Source organism: Chlorocebus sabaeus, chromosome 25, assembly GCF_047675955.1.
Source record: "Chlorocebus sabaeus isolate Y175 chromosome 25, mChlSab1.0.hap1, whole genome shotgun sequence".
Classification (NCBI taxonomy): Eukaryota; Metazoa; Chordata; class Mammalia; order Primates; family Cercopithecidae; genus Chlorocebus; species Chlorocebus sabaeus.
The window spans coordinates 70,394,417-70,409,808 of record NC_132928.1 but is presented as its reverse complement, the minus strand read 5'-3'; the positions used below and the strand labels follow the sequence as shown (position 1 = coordinate 70,409,808).

At 43.7% G+C, this 15,392-nt stretch overlaps 1 protein-coding gene across 5 annotated transcripts in view; it reads left to right on the top strand.

Annotated features, from left to right (window-relative positions):
* SIPA1L2 (signal induced proliferation associated 1 like 2) overlaps nt 1-8,499 on the top strand; it is a 231,467-nt gene extending 222,968 nt beyond the window's left edge. For 4 of the 5 annotated variants that reach the window (XM_007989805.3, XM_037986029.2, XM_007989806.3 and 1 more), the window contains exons 19-22: nt 2,782-2,835; nt 3,387-3,510; nt 4,484-4,565; nt 7,645-8,499. In XM_007989805.3, the coding sequence (XP_007987996.3) occupies nt 2,782-2,835; nt 3,387-3,510; nt 4,484-4,565; nt 7,645-7,791 (407 nt within the window). In that variant the 3' untranslated portion in view covers nt 7,792-8,499. The remainder of the gene's footprint in view (nt 1-2,781; nt 2,836-3,386; nt 3,511-4,483; nt 4,566-7,644) is intronic. The other variant, XM_007989807.3, reaches the window with a different exon arrangement.
* Nucleotides 8,500-15,392: the final 6,893 nt, after the last annotated feature.

Genomic DNA, 15,392 nt, shown 5'->3' with positions numbered 1-15,392 from the left:
ATGCTCGACAGACATGACACGTTGATCAGACCATTCACCCCCCGCCAATCCAGCCATGGCCTTATGTTCCTAGTGCTTCAGGAATCCTAGACAGGGTCATGCGAGTGACTTGCAGTCATCTGTTTTGCCATCTTGGCTCTAGAATATGGAATAGCCTGTTGACTGTTCATCTTCTTGTTTAGTGCTAAATGTACTAAAAATAAGAAACTGATATTGAAATAAGGTTTTTATTGTTTTGTTTTGTTTTTATGTGTGAGACGGAGTCTAGCTCTGTGGCCCAGGCTGGAGTGCAGTGGCGTAATCTCGGCTCACTGCATGCTCCGCCTCCCAGGTTCATGCCATTCTCCTGCCTCAGCCTCCCAGTAGTTAGGAATACAGGCACCCGCCACCACACCCAGCTAATTTTTTGTGTTTTTAGTAGAGACGGAGTTTCACTGTGTTAGCCAGGATGATCTCGATCTCCTGACCTCTTGATCCGCCCGCCTCGGCCTGAAATAAGTTTTTTTAAGAGATTATTTTAAAGGATGGATTGTTTTGTGTGTCAGCCATGCCCAGCATTCCACCTTAGCCAGATCTGCTAGCACTGGAAAGAACAGGAAAGAAAACCGAAGAGGCTGCACGTGTGGAGTGTGGGTGATGGGATCTGGACCAACCGTAACCAAGCATATGAAGTTCCTACTCTTGTGCCTGTCTTTTCTGATGGTTTTGTTCATGCCATTTGGTTCTATCTCAGTAATTGCTTGATTATTGAATATTTATTGTCACAGAAATAAGCTGTAGGGGCATAAAGCTTCCACTGGAAACTGTCTCTAAGATTAACTATTTTATAAAGTAGTTTGGTGTCTGTACTTAATCAAGTAGCATTCTCTTTGCATTTCAGCCTCCCAAGCTTTTCAAATCCAAAGTGAAATCCTGTTTGTGAAATTACATTGCTGGCAAAATTCTAGTTTTGGCTTCTTGCCTTCTGACCAGTAGGACCCTATTTCTCCCTAGGGAATGTCTGAATGACTGCCTATAGCAAATTCTGTTTCTGTTCAATATGTGGGTATTTTATCAATTAAGGTAAAAACAGATGAAGGAAGCTAAGGCGTGTTCATCCATGTATTTAGACTTGACCACCAAACCTAAATATATTAAGAAAGATAGAAACGTAACTGAATTATCACTGGCTTGCATAAAACGAGGATGAGTCAATGAAACTCCTAAAAAGTTAGACAAATTTTTACCTGTTTTCTTTTCCATTCCTTTTCTGGTCAGCAGTTAAAGTCACTATGGAATAAAAATATATCTCCTAATGATTTTTAAAAATGTGATGTGTTCCCATATTCTGGGCTCTTTACAGAACAGAAGTTTATGTTGGACACCACTGCAGCCCAGACTTCCCCTCCCGACCCAGCCCCTAGAGCAGCTCAAGCCCAGCCAGGATTCTGCCCCCAGCTCTGCTGTGCACGTCACATCATATGTAGAAGTTGGCAGGGCCCCAATTATGTTGTTGACCTTAATTAAATTGCAAATTACTTTATGCAAAAAGCCTACTATGCAGTACCAAATTGGTAACATGATTCTCTCTCAGGAAAGTATAGTTATATAATGTTTATCAACTTACAGAAGGTTTGATGTGTGGAACTTTACAGAAAGGTTAGTTGAAAGACATCTGCCTGCCTAGGGCAGGTGTGTTAGCAAAGGAGCCACGTGGATGGAGAACTCTCAATGCTATCAGTAGCTGGGTGCACTCAGGAGGACCCAGGCCTCTGTCAGGGCACTGATGGCGCTTTCAGCACCATGGCCACAGCCCGCGCCTTGGCTTTCCTTCACATGTTCCTGGCAGCTTCAATGTCACCATCCTTTTTAATTAACAGGAAGTATATGATCTGCCATAAAGCAAATAAGCCGGTAGCCTCATGAGGAGTCTTGTCCAGCACCCAGAGGGAGGTAGAGTGGGGTAAATTAAGAACAGAGCACCCCTGACACGGACCCAAGTGCAGTCTCTCCAGCATTAATCGATTCGTAGGAAAAGGACCGCCACAGCACTAACACGCCTGCTATATACCTCAGATTCCTAGTGTAGATACATACATGTGCTCAGAAACCAAGCAGAGAGACTCCAGGGAATGAGGGTGAAGTGACCATTGAATAGACTGCTTGGTTCTCACTTCCATGTGATTCAAAAACAGACTATTTTTCTGCATGCCATTCAGCATTTCTGGATTACTGTTCTCGGTCAGCGCTCAGCCCCCAGAGCCGGGCCAGTCTGGCGCCCATTCTTAAGACTATTCTATTCCCTTTCCTTCCTACCTCTTAAAACATTGAATGTTAAGTTCTTGGTGCCAAGAATAAAAATGTCCTTGTGCTAAGATAAGGCATTGTAGTCATACTGATCATTGGTACTACTGCTATGAATACTGTGCCCCTCCGATCTTCCTTTAAGGGTCTCTAGTGAGCTTACTTAGCTATTATCTCTCTCACCACCACTCTCTGTGGATTTGTGGAGTGAGTCATTTAAGTAAACCCACAGTTGTGTATGCTCGTGGTTGGATCCATGTGTGTATGGCATACCACGTGTCTTTGTTGTACACTACAACACTGCTTCCAACCAACAGTGAAAACATGAAATGTGTCACCTTATTGCATTGGAGTTACATGATACTGGCTCTCAAGGGTTTCCCCTGGTCCATCGCACACACACACTGTACTTCACATAACCACACTTTGTGGGCCCTCAAGATTCTCAAGTATAGAGAGATACTCCTGTTCATAGGAAAATTCTAAATCTTATTTCAGGTCTTGACTCAGATGAAGAACTGGGGCTGCTCTGTCACCACACGTCCTATCTAGGTGATTGTCTGGGGCTGCTCGTTGGCTCCTGATATCCTGTAACCTTTTCTGTATATTTCATGTGTCTGCACGTCTGCATGGTTATTCACGCTCTGAGGGTTGGGGGTGCACAGCGGGACATGTGCCCTGGCTGTTCTGTCTCCAGAACCTTCCCCGGGTTGGGGAGAACTTGAGAGAGAGGTCCCTCTCCTTGGTTCTGTCAGTCAAGTCATTATCCAACTATTACTTCATGCATAGCCAGCAGCTTTGGCATTTCTTGGGATGTGGAAAGAAGAAAGCAAATTGGCTCTAGCAAATCCAGTGTCTGCTAATTGTCCCCATGGCTGTGATGTGCATAGGCCATACAGCCCAGTAGGAGGACAGCCAATCTCCATGCTTTCTCCTTCTCTGAAGCTTGCCTGAATTTGTTTTTCTTTGTTTTGTTCCAAAACAAGGCAGTAACTGATTTGAAGGGGGGAAAGATTTTATTTACCTACTGCATTTCCACAAAGAAGCATTGCCTTGCAGTGATTACTAACCCTTCTTTCTGTGTGTGTTTCTCCCCTCCCCAGACCAGAGGGTGGCATCCTTCTGCACCCTGACAGATATGCAGCATGGGCAGGACCTGGAAGGGGCCCAGGAGCTGCCCTTATGTGTAGATCCAGGCAGTGGCAAAGAGTTCATGGACACGACTGGGTATGTGAGCCCCTGTGGACCCCTCCCTCCTGCTGTTCCAGGCATGATTAGCAAAGATTCGGCTAACAGACTAACCCTGAGCCAGGCAGGTGACCATATTCCACCATGCCCTTTCCCAGTCCTGAAGAATCCAGAGAAGGGACTGAGTGGGACTACTTGGCTCCCTGCCCTGCTGTGGGAGACCGCTTTTAGCTGCATGACCACTCTGCTCCATGGGCACATCATGCCTGCCAAGACTTGTGACCCTGTGCCCACGGTGGCGAGCCTCACTGTCAGAGAGGGCAAGAAGGGGCCTCAAGGTCAGCGTCTGCTGCCGAATTATTGCAACAGCACCAGGCAGGGATAACTCACCGATTGGCCTTCCACCTGCCAGGCTGCACATGTTCACCAGCCCAGGGCATGGCTCCTCCCAGAACCTGGTCCTTGATCCGGCCTCATGCCCTCCATTGAAATATGTTGGGAACACCCCACTCTTTGCCCTATATTCATGACGTGTTCTTCCCCCGTGAAATGTGTGTTCTTTACCTGTGTCATCCATTCTTAATTCCAACTTCTGTGTGAGCTGAATATAGAAGTTGGAATTAACTTCGTTAACTTGCATGTTCACACTGGTAACAAGCTTCATAATATTGTCATCATAGGGAAAGGCAAATTGGGGAAATTGACTGGTTCCCAGGACTTCATTTGGGTCTACCTTGTCTCCATTGGCTAAACCAATTTAAATAATATATCTTTTGGTTTCCTACCGACCCGTATATCTATAGAGATTCTGGATCTCTTTTTTAAATCAGTAAAGTCCCAGAATGGGCTTTCCAGTGGATCAGCTATATGGACACTTTCCATTCTGACATATTATAATGTATCTGCTTGCTGGGCTCTAAGCACATGAAATAATTTTTTCAAGTGAAAACTTGACCAACAAAATGCTGAATTGACTGTCTTGAGTCTTTCTGATTCTATCCTTATTTGCTAGGGAGCGTTCTCCATCACCACTGACCGGGAAAGTCAATCAGTTGGAATTAATTCTTCGACAACTCCAGACCGACCTTCGGAAGGTAATCTATTGGAAGAGCATAATCAGGACTCTTTCTCTTATCAAATCAGCCCCTTATAACTACTACAGAGAAATTGAAGAGATTCAGGAAAGAAGACTGCCTTACACAAAAACCAATGATAAATACAAACAGATGCTCCTGAGGTCTCACTCCATCTGCTGACCTGCAGCTGATGTATTTCATTTTGCGGGATGCAGGGATCTCAATGGATATGAGTAAATGAGGATTAGCCCTCGATGTGGCTAATCTTCAGTGTGCAGTAGAAGCACGGTGGGCCAGCATTTTTTAGTTCAGTGAGCTATCGGTTGCACCAACTCTGTATGAGCTGACCTCAGAGGAGTCCATTGCTGCCGGAAAGCCTGGTCTCTATGAGTCCTGTTGTCTGTCTTGAGTCAGCTTCACAGCCCTCAGAACTTCTGCTCTACACATCAACCTGTGCTTGGTCCATCCTCAAAAGAAATTAAATCCTGTATCCCACAAATACTTGCTGAGCTCTGTTCCATCAGCCCTGTGCTGGAGAGCCAGTTGGTTGTCCAGGGAAACGGAATGGGGTACGGTAGCGAGTGGGAGGGCGTCACAGGAAGGTTTTTGTTGTGATGGTTTGGTTTGGCTTTTGAAGAAGGGAAAAATCATAGCTGGTGAGAATGCTGAGGAAAGGATTCAGTTGGGAGGGAAATCATGATGAGGGTGAAGGGCAAGTGGGTGGAGTTCTGATCTAGTCACAAGGAGGGAGCTGGCCTTGGATAAGAGCAGGGACAGCTTATACAGTTACCAGAGTGGAGCAGAGTATGTGTGCATGTGCACGTGTTCATGTATGCACCACGTTCATTCACATACACAGAGTCCAGGCAGAGATGTTGGCAAATTTCTCAGATTGTTTCTTTTTTTTCTAGTCATGAGCTGAGAGTGGTGAGAAGGAATATAAGAGCTTTGTGGGTAGAGGATATGGGTGTACCACAGCATGTAAACTAACCGGGTGTATTTGGGAGATTTGCCAAAAAAAAGCTAAAGCACATTTGAATTTGGAGCATAAGTTAAAGCGATACCTGTTTTCCTGGTTGTGTGTGTTTTCCCCAGCTTGGGTGACGAGCTGTCCCAGTTTGCCCAGGATGGAGAAGTTTTCTAGGATACGGAACTTTCCATATTAGAACCAGCAAAGTCCCATGCAAGCTGGGATGGCTGGTCACCTTATCTCCAGCTGCAAGTGTAGAATCATTGGAGAGTTGAATTTAGCCAATATTAAGATTTAGACAGGAAATCAAGATGAGGAGAGAGAGAGGGAGAGAGAGGGAGAGACAAGGACCATGGGGCGTGTACAGTGCATGAATAAACCAAAGAACCCAGAGTCCAGGCTGGTTGAAGAGAAATAACGTCACGGCTGGGGCGGAGGTGTTGGTGGGCAGTGAAAATAAGAGTAAGATTGATAAGATTGATGGATTCTATCATTACTGGAGGAGGAGATACTGGAGAAATTATTTTTAAAAGACAGAAGGTGATGGTCAAGAAGTAGGAACTTGAAACTTTTAGGAAGAGATGCAGTCATTGACAATAGCACGGTATAGGATGTGGTCATGGGAGTGGGAGCTGAGGAAGGCTGGTTTTGAAGATCACTGAGAGAAAGCGATGGAGAGGCTGAATGGCCAGAGTGTCGGATGGAACATCTCAATGGATTCGAAATCATCAACACAGATGACAGGAGTGGGATGGGGAGAAAAGAGCAAACCAGGTTCTAGAATCTTCCCGTAATGATGGTTGGGACTGGAGATACAGTAAAGTTTTTGCAGCCAGGAGGGGTAGCAGGTCTCATGACCTGATGGCACATTTTTTAGAGGAGCTGGAATTGTAGGAAGGAGCGGAGTTCTGGCCTGAACAATAGGGGATGCACTGTCTGCCTGCCCGACCCCCGTAGTGAGCTGCTGGGGACGGTGCCCTCAGGAGGGAACCAGGATTCACTTAGAGCACGAAGACGAAGGGAATTTCAGGAGGACAAACTGAGCGTGCACAAGGTCTTCATGGCAGAATCCAAGTTCCATGGGTCATAATAAAAGGTTTGCAGGGATGCGGAGAGGTGGGCAGCTGAGTCACAGCAGAGGTGTTCTGAGCTGTGGGACTCAGACTGTTGGGACCGAGAGTCGTAGTGAGGAATGTCCGGGTAGAGTCCGTATCCAGGGTGGGCTGCAGTTGCTCCTTACAGCGAAGTGAGTGGCCAGCTCTGATTCGGGCCTCCTCTGGGGACCAGGGTCTTTTGCGCCAGTGACCAGGCAGGTGGTATTGGGGAGGGCCTCAGAAGGGACCAGGAAATGAGGAAACCTTGAGGGCGGGACCAGACATGCCAACGGTGGGGGCCTCCACTCACCTCGCTCAGTGCTCCCGTACAGTGCTGTGGGTGGCATCTGGTGGCATTAGCGGTCGAGTTAGATCCCATTACAGAAATACCAGTTGTTACAATCTGACAGTGACCCCTCTATCCATTTAGGGCAAGACATCCCTTTCAGCAGGGAGGGGTCTGAAACTGGTGCTGTACATTTTTTTATTGCTATATGTTGGAAACTCCAGATGTGATTCTTCTGAAAGTCTTGATTATTTTTACGTAGTTTTTAATGGCAGACTTTAAGGGTCATTATGGAAATATAGTGTAGCAGGAAAGCTTGATGGAATGAAAGACCTAAGTACATATTTTATTATAAACATATGTAACAGCTCTGCTGATTCCAATTTTGTACTTAGAAAGTTTTGTGCGTTTGTCAAAGGGTATTACCTTTCACCTCACTGTAGTCTCCCTTTTTTGGATAGAGGGTGATATAAACAACGATGAACACCTTCCTCTAGAAAGGCTCTCTTAGCAGCCTGTGGGAGCAGAGTGGGATGAAAGAACAGGGTGCATGGAGTGCTCGTTCCCATCCGTTTGTCATCAGCAGGAATCAGGATCAGGAAAGTTCCCTCACTGAAGAAAGTCACCCCTTCTCCCCTCAAAAAGTACATAAGTAAAAATAAGAATAAAAGATTCTTGTAGCCCAGCTTAGGAGGAATGAATGTATCGGTCAGTCTCCATGACTCGGTTTATTTCTACTCTGACCAGGAAAAACAAGACAAGGCTGTTCTCCAAGCGGAAGTGCAGCACCTGAGACAGGACAACATGAGGCTGCAGGAGGAGTCCCAGACCGCGACAGCTCAGCTGCGGAAATTCACAGAATGGTTTTTCACCACCATCGACAAAAAATCTTAGCCAGTCCGCACCTCATCAAGGGACCATTGGGAAATGCCCCTTGTCCCTTTGAAGTCACAAACATGTGGTTTTTCTGTGTGCTTTCCACCAGTCGTAGATGTTTTTGCTGTTCCATTCTGTGTAGCGCCATTCACCACAGCAGGACAGGGAGCCTCGACTCTTTCTCGGTAGCCACAGCAGAGAGCAGTGCCGATGTGAAGCTGAATGAATGTAACTCCTGGTGTGAAGATGAATGTAAACCCTGGCGACAGTTGAGACCTTTTTTCTTTTAGACTCTGCTAAAACATGCTCTGGCTTGGGCTTACCTCAAGAGGGAAGATAGTTGGGTTTTATTTCCTATTTATCAGGTGACCTGGTAGAGATGTAAAGCAACTTACCATAGTTTGGGCTTTAGTATTGTAAAATAAACATGAGAACAAATAATCAGACATATACTTTAATGTTAAAGGTGCTCTATTTTTTTGGATGTACAGTAGTTTTATTTCCACAGCCACATTACCATAGCAATAAGAAAGGAGGCATAGTACATAGTTGGAAAAGCTTTGCGGGGGGGATTAAAGAAAAAAAGCACTGTTGTGTTTAACACTAGTTCAGATGCAGTTACCTTAGAGACTTATTTATTTGCAGGAACAAATGGTGCCTGAATATTAACAGTGTTCTGATTTAAAAAAAAAAAAAAAAAAAGATACATATGCCTTGTAAATGGCTCACCGAGTTGTCAGTAGTCACTTCAACTCTTAGTTCACTTTTGTATAGTTGCTCTGCTGGAAAAAAATGAAAGTGAATCTGCTTAACTCACTAGAAGTTCCTTGTGTGCTGTGAGCCGGCGGAACCACTTGTACAATGCCAGATTTGTTTATCTTTGTACAGAAGCTTTGATGATGAAGTGTCTTGTATTTAACACCCTTATTTAAGCTTATTTAACCTTAAATTGTTAATTTTATAAAATTTGGTTTGGCCTGCACTACGATGAGGGTTAGAGGTAGCTGCAGGCTCAGAAGAGACTGAGCTTGCACAGATCAGACCGAGAAGCAGGGTGAGAGATTCTAACGACTGGATGCTGCTAGTAACACGTTGTTTGTATTGCTTTACCATTTTTAACTGTTAGATTTGAGATGAACATACATTTTGCTTTTTTAATAAATGTTTAAAAGAAGTCCACATAAGAAATGGTGCTGTCAGGTGACTAGATTTTTTATGATCTAACACGTCTACAGTCTGACTGTATGTGAATTTATTTCAGGTCATTTAGGACCTTGATTTGTATTAAATACTGTTCAGCTGCCTTCTCATAAAATCCCAGATCGATTTCAGGAAGCGGTACCTAGTAGTTTTCAGTAGCTGTTGTGTGCCAGACACTATTCTCTGAACTTTTCATCCCTCTCATTTAACCCCAACGGTATCTTTCATAGGTAGGAGGTGGGGTTCTCATTTACAACCACATGAGCTGTGGCTAAAGTGAAGTAATTTACCCAAGATTGCCTTTAAAAAAAAAAAAAAAAAAAAAAAAAATTTAACACTTTGGTGTTGCCAGCACTTTGGGAGGCCAAGGTGGCCGGATCATGTGAGGACAGGAGTTCAAGACGAGCCTGACCAACATGGAGAAACCCTGTCTCTACTAAAAGTACAAAATTAGTCGGGCGTGGTGGCGCATGCCTATAATCCCAGCTACTTGGGAGGCTGAGGCAGGAGAATCACTTGAACCTGAGAAGTGGAGGTTGCGGTGAGCCAAGATCATGCCATTGCACTCCAGCCTGGGCAACAAGAGCGAAACTCTTGTCTCAAAAAACAAAAACAGTAACAGTTTGAAAAATTACCAGGAAGAGATAAACTGTAAATTTGAGTTGAATGTAAGACAGGAGACACAGAACATGGATCCAGATGTGAAGGGAAACACTGTTAAGGTCCATTGCTCTCAACCTTTGAAGAACAGAAAGCATATCAAGAATTCAGAGGAAGCAAACTGACTCTTAGAATTGGCCCTAAAAGGAATTTTCCATATGGGCTTCACATGGGAGGCATATTGAACAATTAACATTCTCACAGTGGATGTAGCAGTAAGCTTCCTAAGGCTGTTTCATGCAGCTGCCCTCTATGAAACGCACAGGTGCACCTCCAAGATGCAGCCAGGGACTGGAGATTTTCAGGGAATAAGGACCTTATGGGCCACGTAGATACCGCCCTTCCTCCCTCTTTCCCTTTTTTTTCTTTCCCATCACTGTGAACCAGGCAGCATGCTAGGAGCTGAAAATCCAACCGTGATCAACAGGGGTCAGGGCCGCTGTGTGCACAGGCATACAGTCGAATAAGGGAAGACAGACATAAGAGCACTTCAAAACATGAAAGACAGAAATAAAAGTACCTGCAACAGGCTACCTTAAGTAATTATTATGAACACTGATACTGTTTGAATAGCTCCTGGGTGCCAGGTCCTGTGTTGTGCTTTGTGTTACCTACCTAGCAGCCCTGTGAGGTAGGTGCCATCATCCCTTTTTAAAGATGAGGAATCAGGACCTAGATAGGGTGGTCCATGGGTAGACGAGGGTACACGAGGTTCAGAGTCCCTAAGGTTAGTGTGTTCAAGAAATCTAGCAGAAGCCAGGACGTAACAGGGAGGGTAGAGCAGTGGGAGATGTGCTTGAAGAGATCAGCAAAAGCCACACCATGAAGGAACTGGAGGCCATGCTAGACTTTGGATTTTGTTCTAAGTCAAAAGGAAGCCATTGAAGCAGGAACACTGCCTGATGTGAGCTCTATTTTAAATGGATTATTCTGACTTCTAAAGCAGAATGGACCGCGCAGGTCTTCAGACTTTCTGTGTGGGGCTTTATCTACAAAGGAACCATTTGAGGCTTTGGGAGTCACATACTGCCTCTGTTGCATACTTTCAAATTTCTATTTAACACCCTTTAACGATAGTAAGAGTCGTTCTTAGCTTGCAAGACCACACAAAAACAGGCCACTCACCAGTATAATTTACCAATGCCAGGCATAAGGCAGAGTACATGAGGAAGACCAGTCTAGGTAAGAGATGGTGTTGGCATGGCCTGTGGTAAGGCAGTGAAAGTGGAGAGAAGTAGGTAGGCCACACGTGAAAATGTATTTGGAGGTAAAGCGCACAGAACTGCTGATGGGTTGGAGACGAGTTGAAAGGGCTGGATCCAGGGATAAGCCCTAGACTTCAAAGGAATCGATGAACTGCATGGTCGATCACACGGTTTTCCATAAATATCTCTTGCCTTTAGTAAAGGCTTAACAACAGTTACGCTCCTGGCAAGGGCCTGGAATACAGCTCTCCTGTGTCTTTGATCAAGGGTGGGTGCATTTGCTTTAGAGCTACTAATCAGATGGAAAGGTGGACATCGTTTAGAGAAAATAAAGGAACCTGACCAAAACCTAGCTGAATGGAAAGCCATTCCATCTTCGGAAGGCATACCTGAGGATAAGACCAGAAGACGTTTCTTGAAAACACAGTTCTCAGTCTTGACTAGCAAAGGAATGAATAATCTGTCTCAAGTCCATCTCCAAAGGGCCATGCCAAAAAACAGGGCCAAAATGATTTTGGGTCTGTTTAGCTTTTTCAGACATGTTTCCAGTCAGCAACCAACCAACTCCATGTTCCCATAGTACATGTAGTTTTGAACAACTTGGCGTCCTGGTGACACTGTTACAAAATGTGCCCCTTAACAACTACACATATTGACTTGCTATAATGACTTACTGGATACAAACCAAATATTTCATGGAATATATCTGCTAAAATTATTTCAGAATAAGCAGGTTTTTCTAACCATATGGAATGGACTACTATGTATTAAGGCCATTTTAGTATGTGACAAAGTTAATTAACATATTAGGCTTTTATCCTGCTATTCTCTATAGCTAGGAGAAGGCTTATGATTAGAAACATAAGTTACACTTGAGGGGGCTGATTGTACAGTTTTGCCTTTGTGGCTCACAATGATCTTTTGAGATGCCTGGAGTCTGTTCCGCGAGTCCACTAAACTGCAGAATTTGATCACCTATTATTTTTAGCCTTCAAAGTCATGAAGCCATGAAACATAGCTTCTTGTTGGCACATCCAAAAATAAAAAGATAACTATGAAAACATTAAGGATAAAGACCCGTAATGATGATAATAGAGGAGTGCTTGAATAGGGAAATCACCTGCTCCTTGTATAAAATAATTGGCCTGAGAAACCACAATCTGTGATTTAGGGAGAGAATTGGCATACCATTTAGACTGATCAACAAATGAATTCTCTGGTTGTGGAGAAGCTGTGAACATAACCTCTTTAAGAATCAACTCTACTGTTTCTACCGGATGGAATGTGTCACAAGAAACAAGCCACCATCTGAGGCAGAACCACCCTCTTGACCATGACAATCACTGCCCCACCATGAAATACATTTGTGTGAACCTAAGAGAAAGACCCACGACTTTCAGGTCAACCTCTGGGGATTATTAAATAACCTCAGATCCCCTGAAATCACACCAGTGTTGATTCTTTAGAATTTCCAAGTTGAGATACGGGGCTGGGAAGAAGTGATAAAGATTTTTGCACACACTTTTCTCCTTTGAATTACTGGTTAGTAAGAAACAAGTTCAGTTCACTTGAGTGTCTGTGGATTTTGTGCTTAACACATTTAAAACCAGTTCCCTAGCTCTAGTGTAAGCAAGTCAGGCATACTACTCACTCCCGAAAAAGAAAATAGAACTAAATGGGTTCTATTTAACACCTAGTTAGGGGCAGGTAGCAGGAAACTATTTATTTATGACTCACAGGAGAGAAAATGGTAAGAGACCTGCCAAGACCTGAGGAATGCATTCGATTTCTCACCTATAACCTCCAAATTAACCGAAGAGCAAGTCTCCTGACTTTCAATAATAGGAATTAGGCAGAAACAAGTACAAAGGAAGTATCTCCTCATGTATTTTATAAAAGGTTTAAACGGGCATCACCCCCAAATGTCACATTCTTGCATTTTGACACACAAGATTTGAGTACCTTTTGGTTGCTTTTTAAAAACACAAAAACATAAACCCTGCAAGCCCTCTCTAGTTCATGTTAATATCAGAAAATGTACTGCCCTCTTAAATCCTTACACAGTTTTGATTAAATTTTAGCATCCGCAGACTCTAAAAACATTTATCTCTGTTTTTCATCTCTTAATATCAGAGATCTGCCTAAAATTTGCAGAGCAGCCTGTTTTTAAGTAGAACAAATGAAAAATAATGAGCCCCCTTGACATGCAAAAATACCGTTTGGCTGCAAAACTGGAGCTGAGTTCGTAAAAAAACAAAATGAAGAGTAAGACTTCTAGTGTCTTGGCCATCGGTGCCCATCTATCAGGCTCTTAGGCAGTGGTGTTGGTAGTCTTGTAATAAAGAGCAGCTCTCCCAGCCTTCCTGTGACCCAGTGAAAGCCATGAGGAAGGCTGTATGCCGGAGAGGGCTTCAGAGTGGTAGCATTTCAGTAAATTGCCTCAACTAAATCAGTGCCGGCTATTAATACACATCTGCAGATGGAGACTTCAGGCCCTGGCAGAGTCTCCTCCATCGCTGTGTATGAAATAAGCTGGGACTGAGCGTCTGGGCCCATGCCCCTCTTGCCCACGACCATAATCATTGATGCCAAACAAAGCAGATCTTGCTGAATGCTCCATTAAATTAGAATAATTAAACATGGCAGTCGTGTGCTGCTCTAGGATCTGATTAAACACCTTGTAGAACCCCATCTGGGCTGAGGGCTTGCCAAACAGCAGGCTACAGCCCACAGTCCCCGCTTCCATGAATATAAAATTCCCAGAATAGGCATTCTGTATCATTTTAAATTAAGTACTTAAGAACGCAGATAGCATTACTCAGGAGAGGAAGTGCACAGAAGTCAGTGGGTTTAACCCCTCAACTCCTACTTGATTATTTTTCATTGTTCCTCTCGAACTATAAGGCTGTTGTTCTGCCAGCATCATCTTAAAACATTTCACTTCAGATGATTGTGAAGGGGGAAGGATTAGAGAGAGGCCTGGTAGTGACCCAGTTAATGACACTGGCATCTGTAGACTACACTGTTCATGTGAATTCCAAGGTAGATGGGAGCTTTGAAACCAAGTTTTTCTCCCTAATTTAACAGATTCTTGTTCTGTTCTTTCAAAGCAAGAGCCACCTTAGTGATTTGTTCTGAAACGTAAAATTGAAATGTTCTGGGAGTCTTGGTTACTGTCATTGTTTACTATCCCATTGGGTAGGGATTATTCTTGTCAGTGACACTGATTTCCCAAAGAAAAATTGCATTAAGAACCAAAGATGTAGCTGTATAAGGAAAGGTTCTGAAGGAATCCCACCTTCACTTGTCCAGAGAAACAATTTATTTCGTTTTATTTTAATTTCAATAGGTTTTAGTGAACAGGTGGTTTTTGGATACATGGATAAGTTCTTTAGTGGTGATTTCTGAGATTTTGGTGCATCCATCACCTGAGCAGTATACACTGCATCCAATGTGTAGTCTTTTATCCTCCACCCTTCCCCCCAGTCGCCAGAGTCCTTTAGATTATTCTTATGCTTGTGCCTCCTCACAGATTAGCTCCCACTTATAAATGAGAACATATGATATTTGGTTTTCCATTCCTAAGTTACTTCACTTAGAATAATGGCCTCCAACTTCATCCAAGTCACTGTAAAGGCCATTTTGTTCCATTTCATGGTTGAGGAGTATTCCGTGGTGTATGTGTAACACATTTTCTTTATCCACCATCGGCTGATGGACATTTAGGTTGGTTTCATAATATTTTTGCAATTGTGAATTGTGCTTAGATGCATGAAGTAGTTCTGCCATAAAAATGCATTACATTAATGGATGTGACCATGAAACTTGTGTGTTTATAGACACACATTTTATTTATAAAAGTAGCTGCCAATACATATAGAATATTCCAACAGAATATCTTCAGTATTTCTGTTGGAAAATTTGACTTGCCCTGTCCTGCCAAAATAATTCTTCCTTCCTTCCTTCCTTCCTTCCTTCCTTCCTTCCTTCCTTCCTTCCTTCCTTCCTTCCTTCCTTTCTCTTTCTTTCTTTCTTTCTTTCTCTTTCTTTTCTTTCTTTCTTTCTTTCTTTCTTTCTTTTTCTTTCTTTCTTTCTTTCTTTCCTTTCTTTCCTTTCTTTCCTTTCTTTCCTTTCTTTCCTTTCTTTCCTTTCTTTCCTTTCTTTCTTTCCTTTCTTTCTTTCCTTTCTTTTTGGGACAGAGCCTCGCTCTGTCGGCCAGACTGGAGTGCAGTGGCATGATCTCGGCTTACTGCAACCTCTGTCTCCCAGGCTCAAGCAATTCTTCTGCCTCAGCCTCCCAAGCTGGGATTACAGGTGCCTGCCTCCATGCCCAGCTAAATTTTCTTTTGCATTTTTAGTAGAGATGGGGGTCTCATCATGTTGACCAGGCTGGTCTCGAACTCCTGACCTCAGGTGATCCATCCACCTCTGCCTCCCAAAGTGCTGGGATTACAGGGGTGAGCCACCGTGCCCGGCCTAACTGTTGGTTCTTATAGAAACCTGTTGCTTTTATTCTTCCCTGTGACTTCATCTTGCATGGCCTTGTTCCCTCCT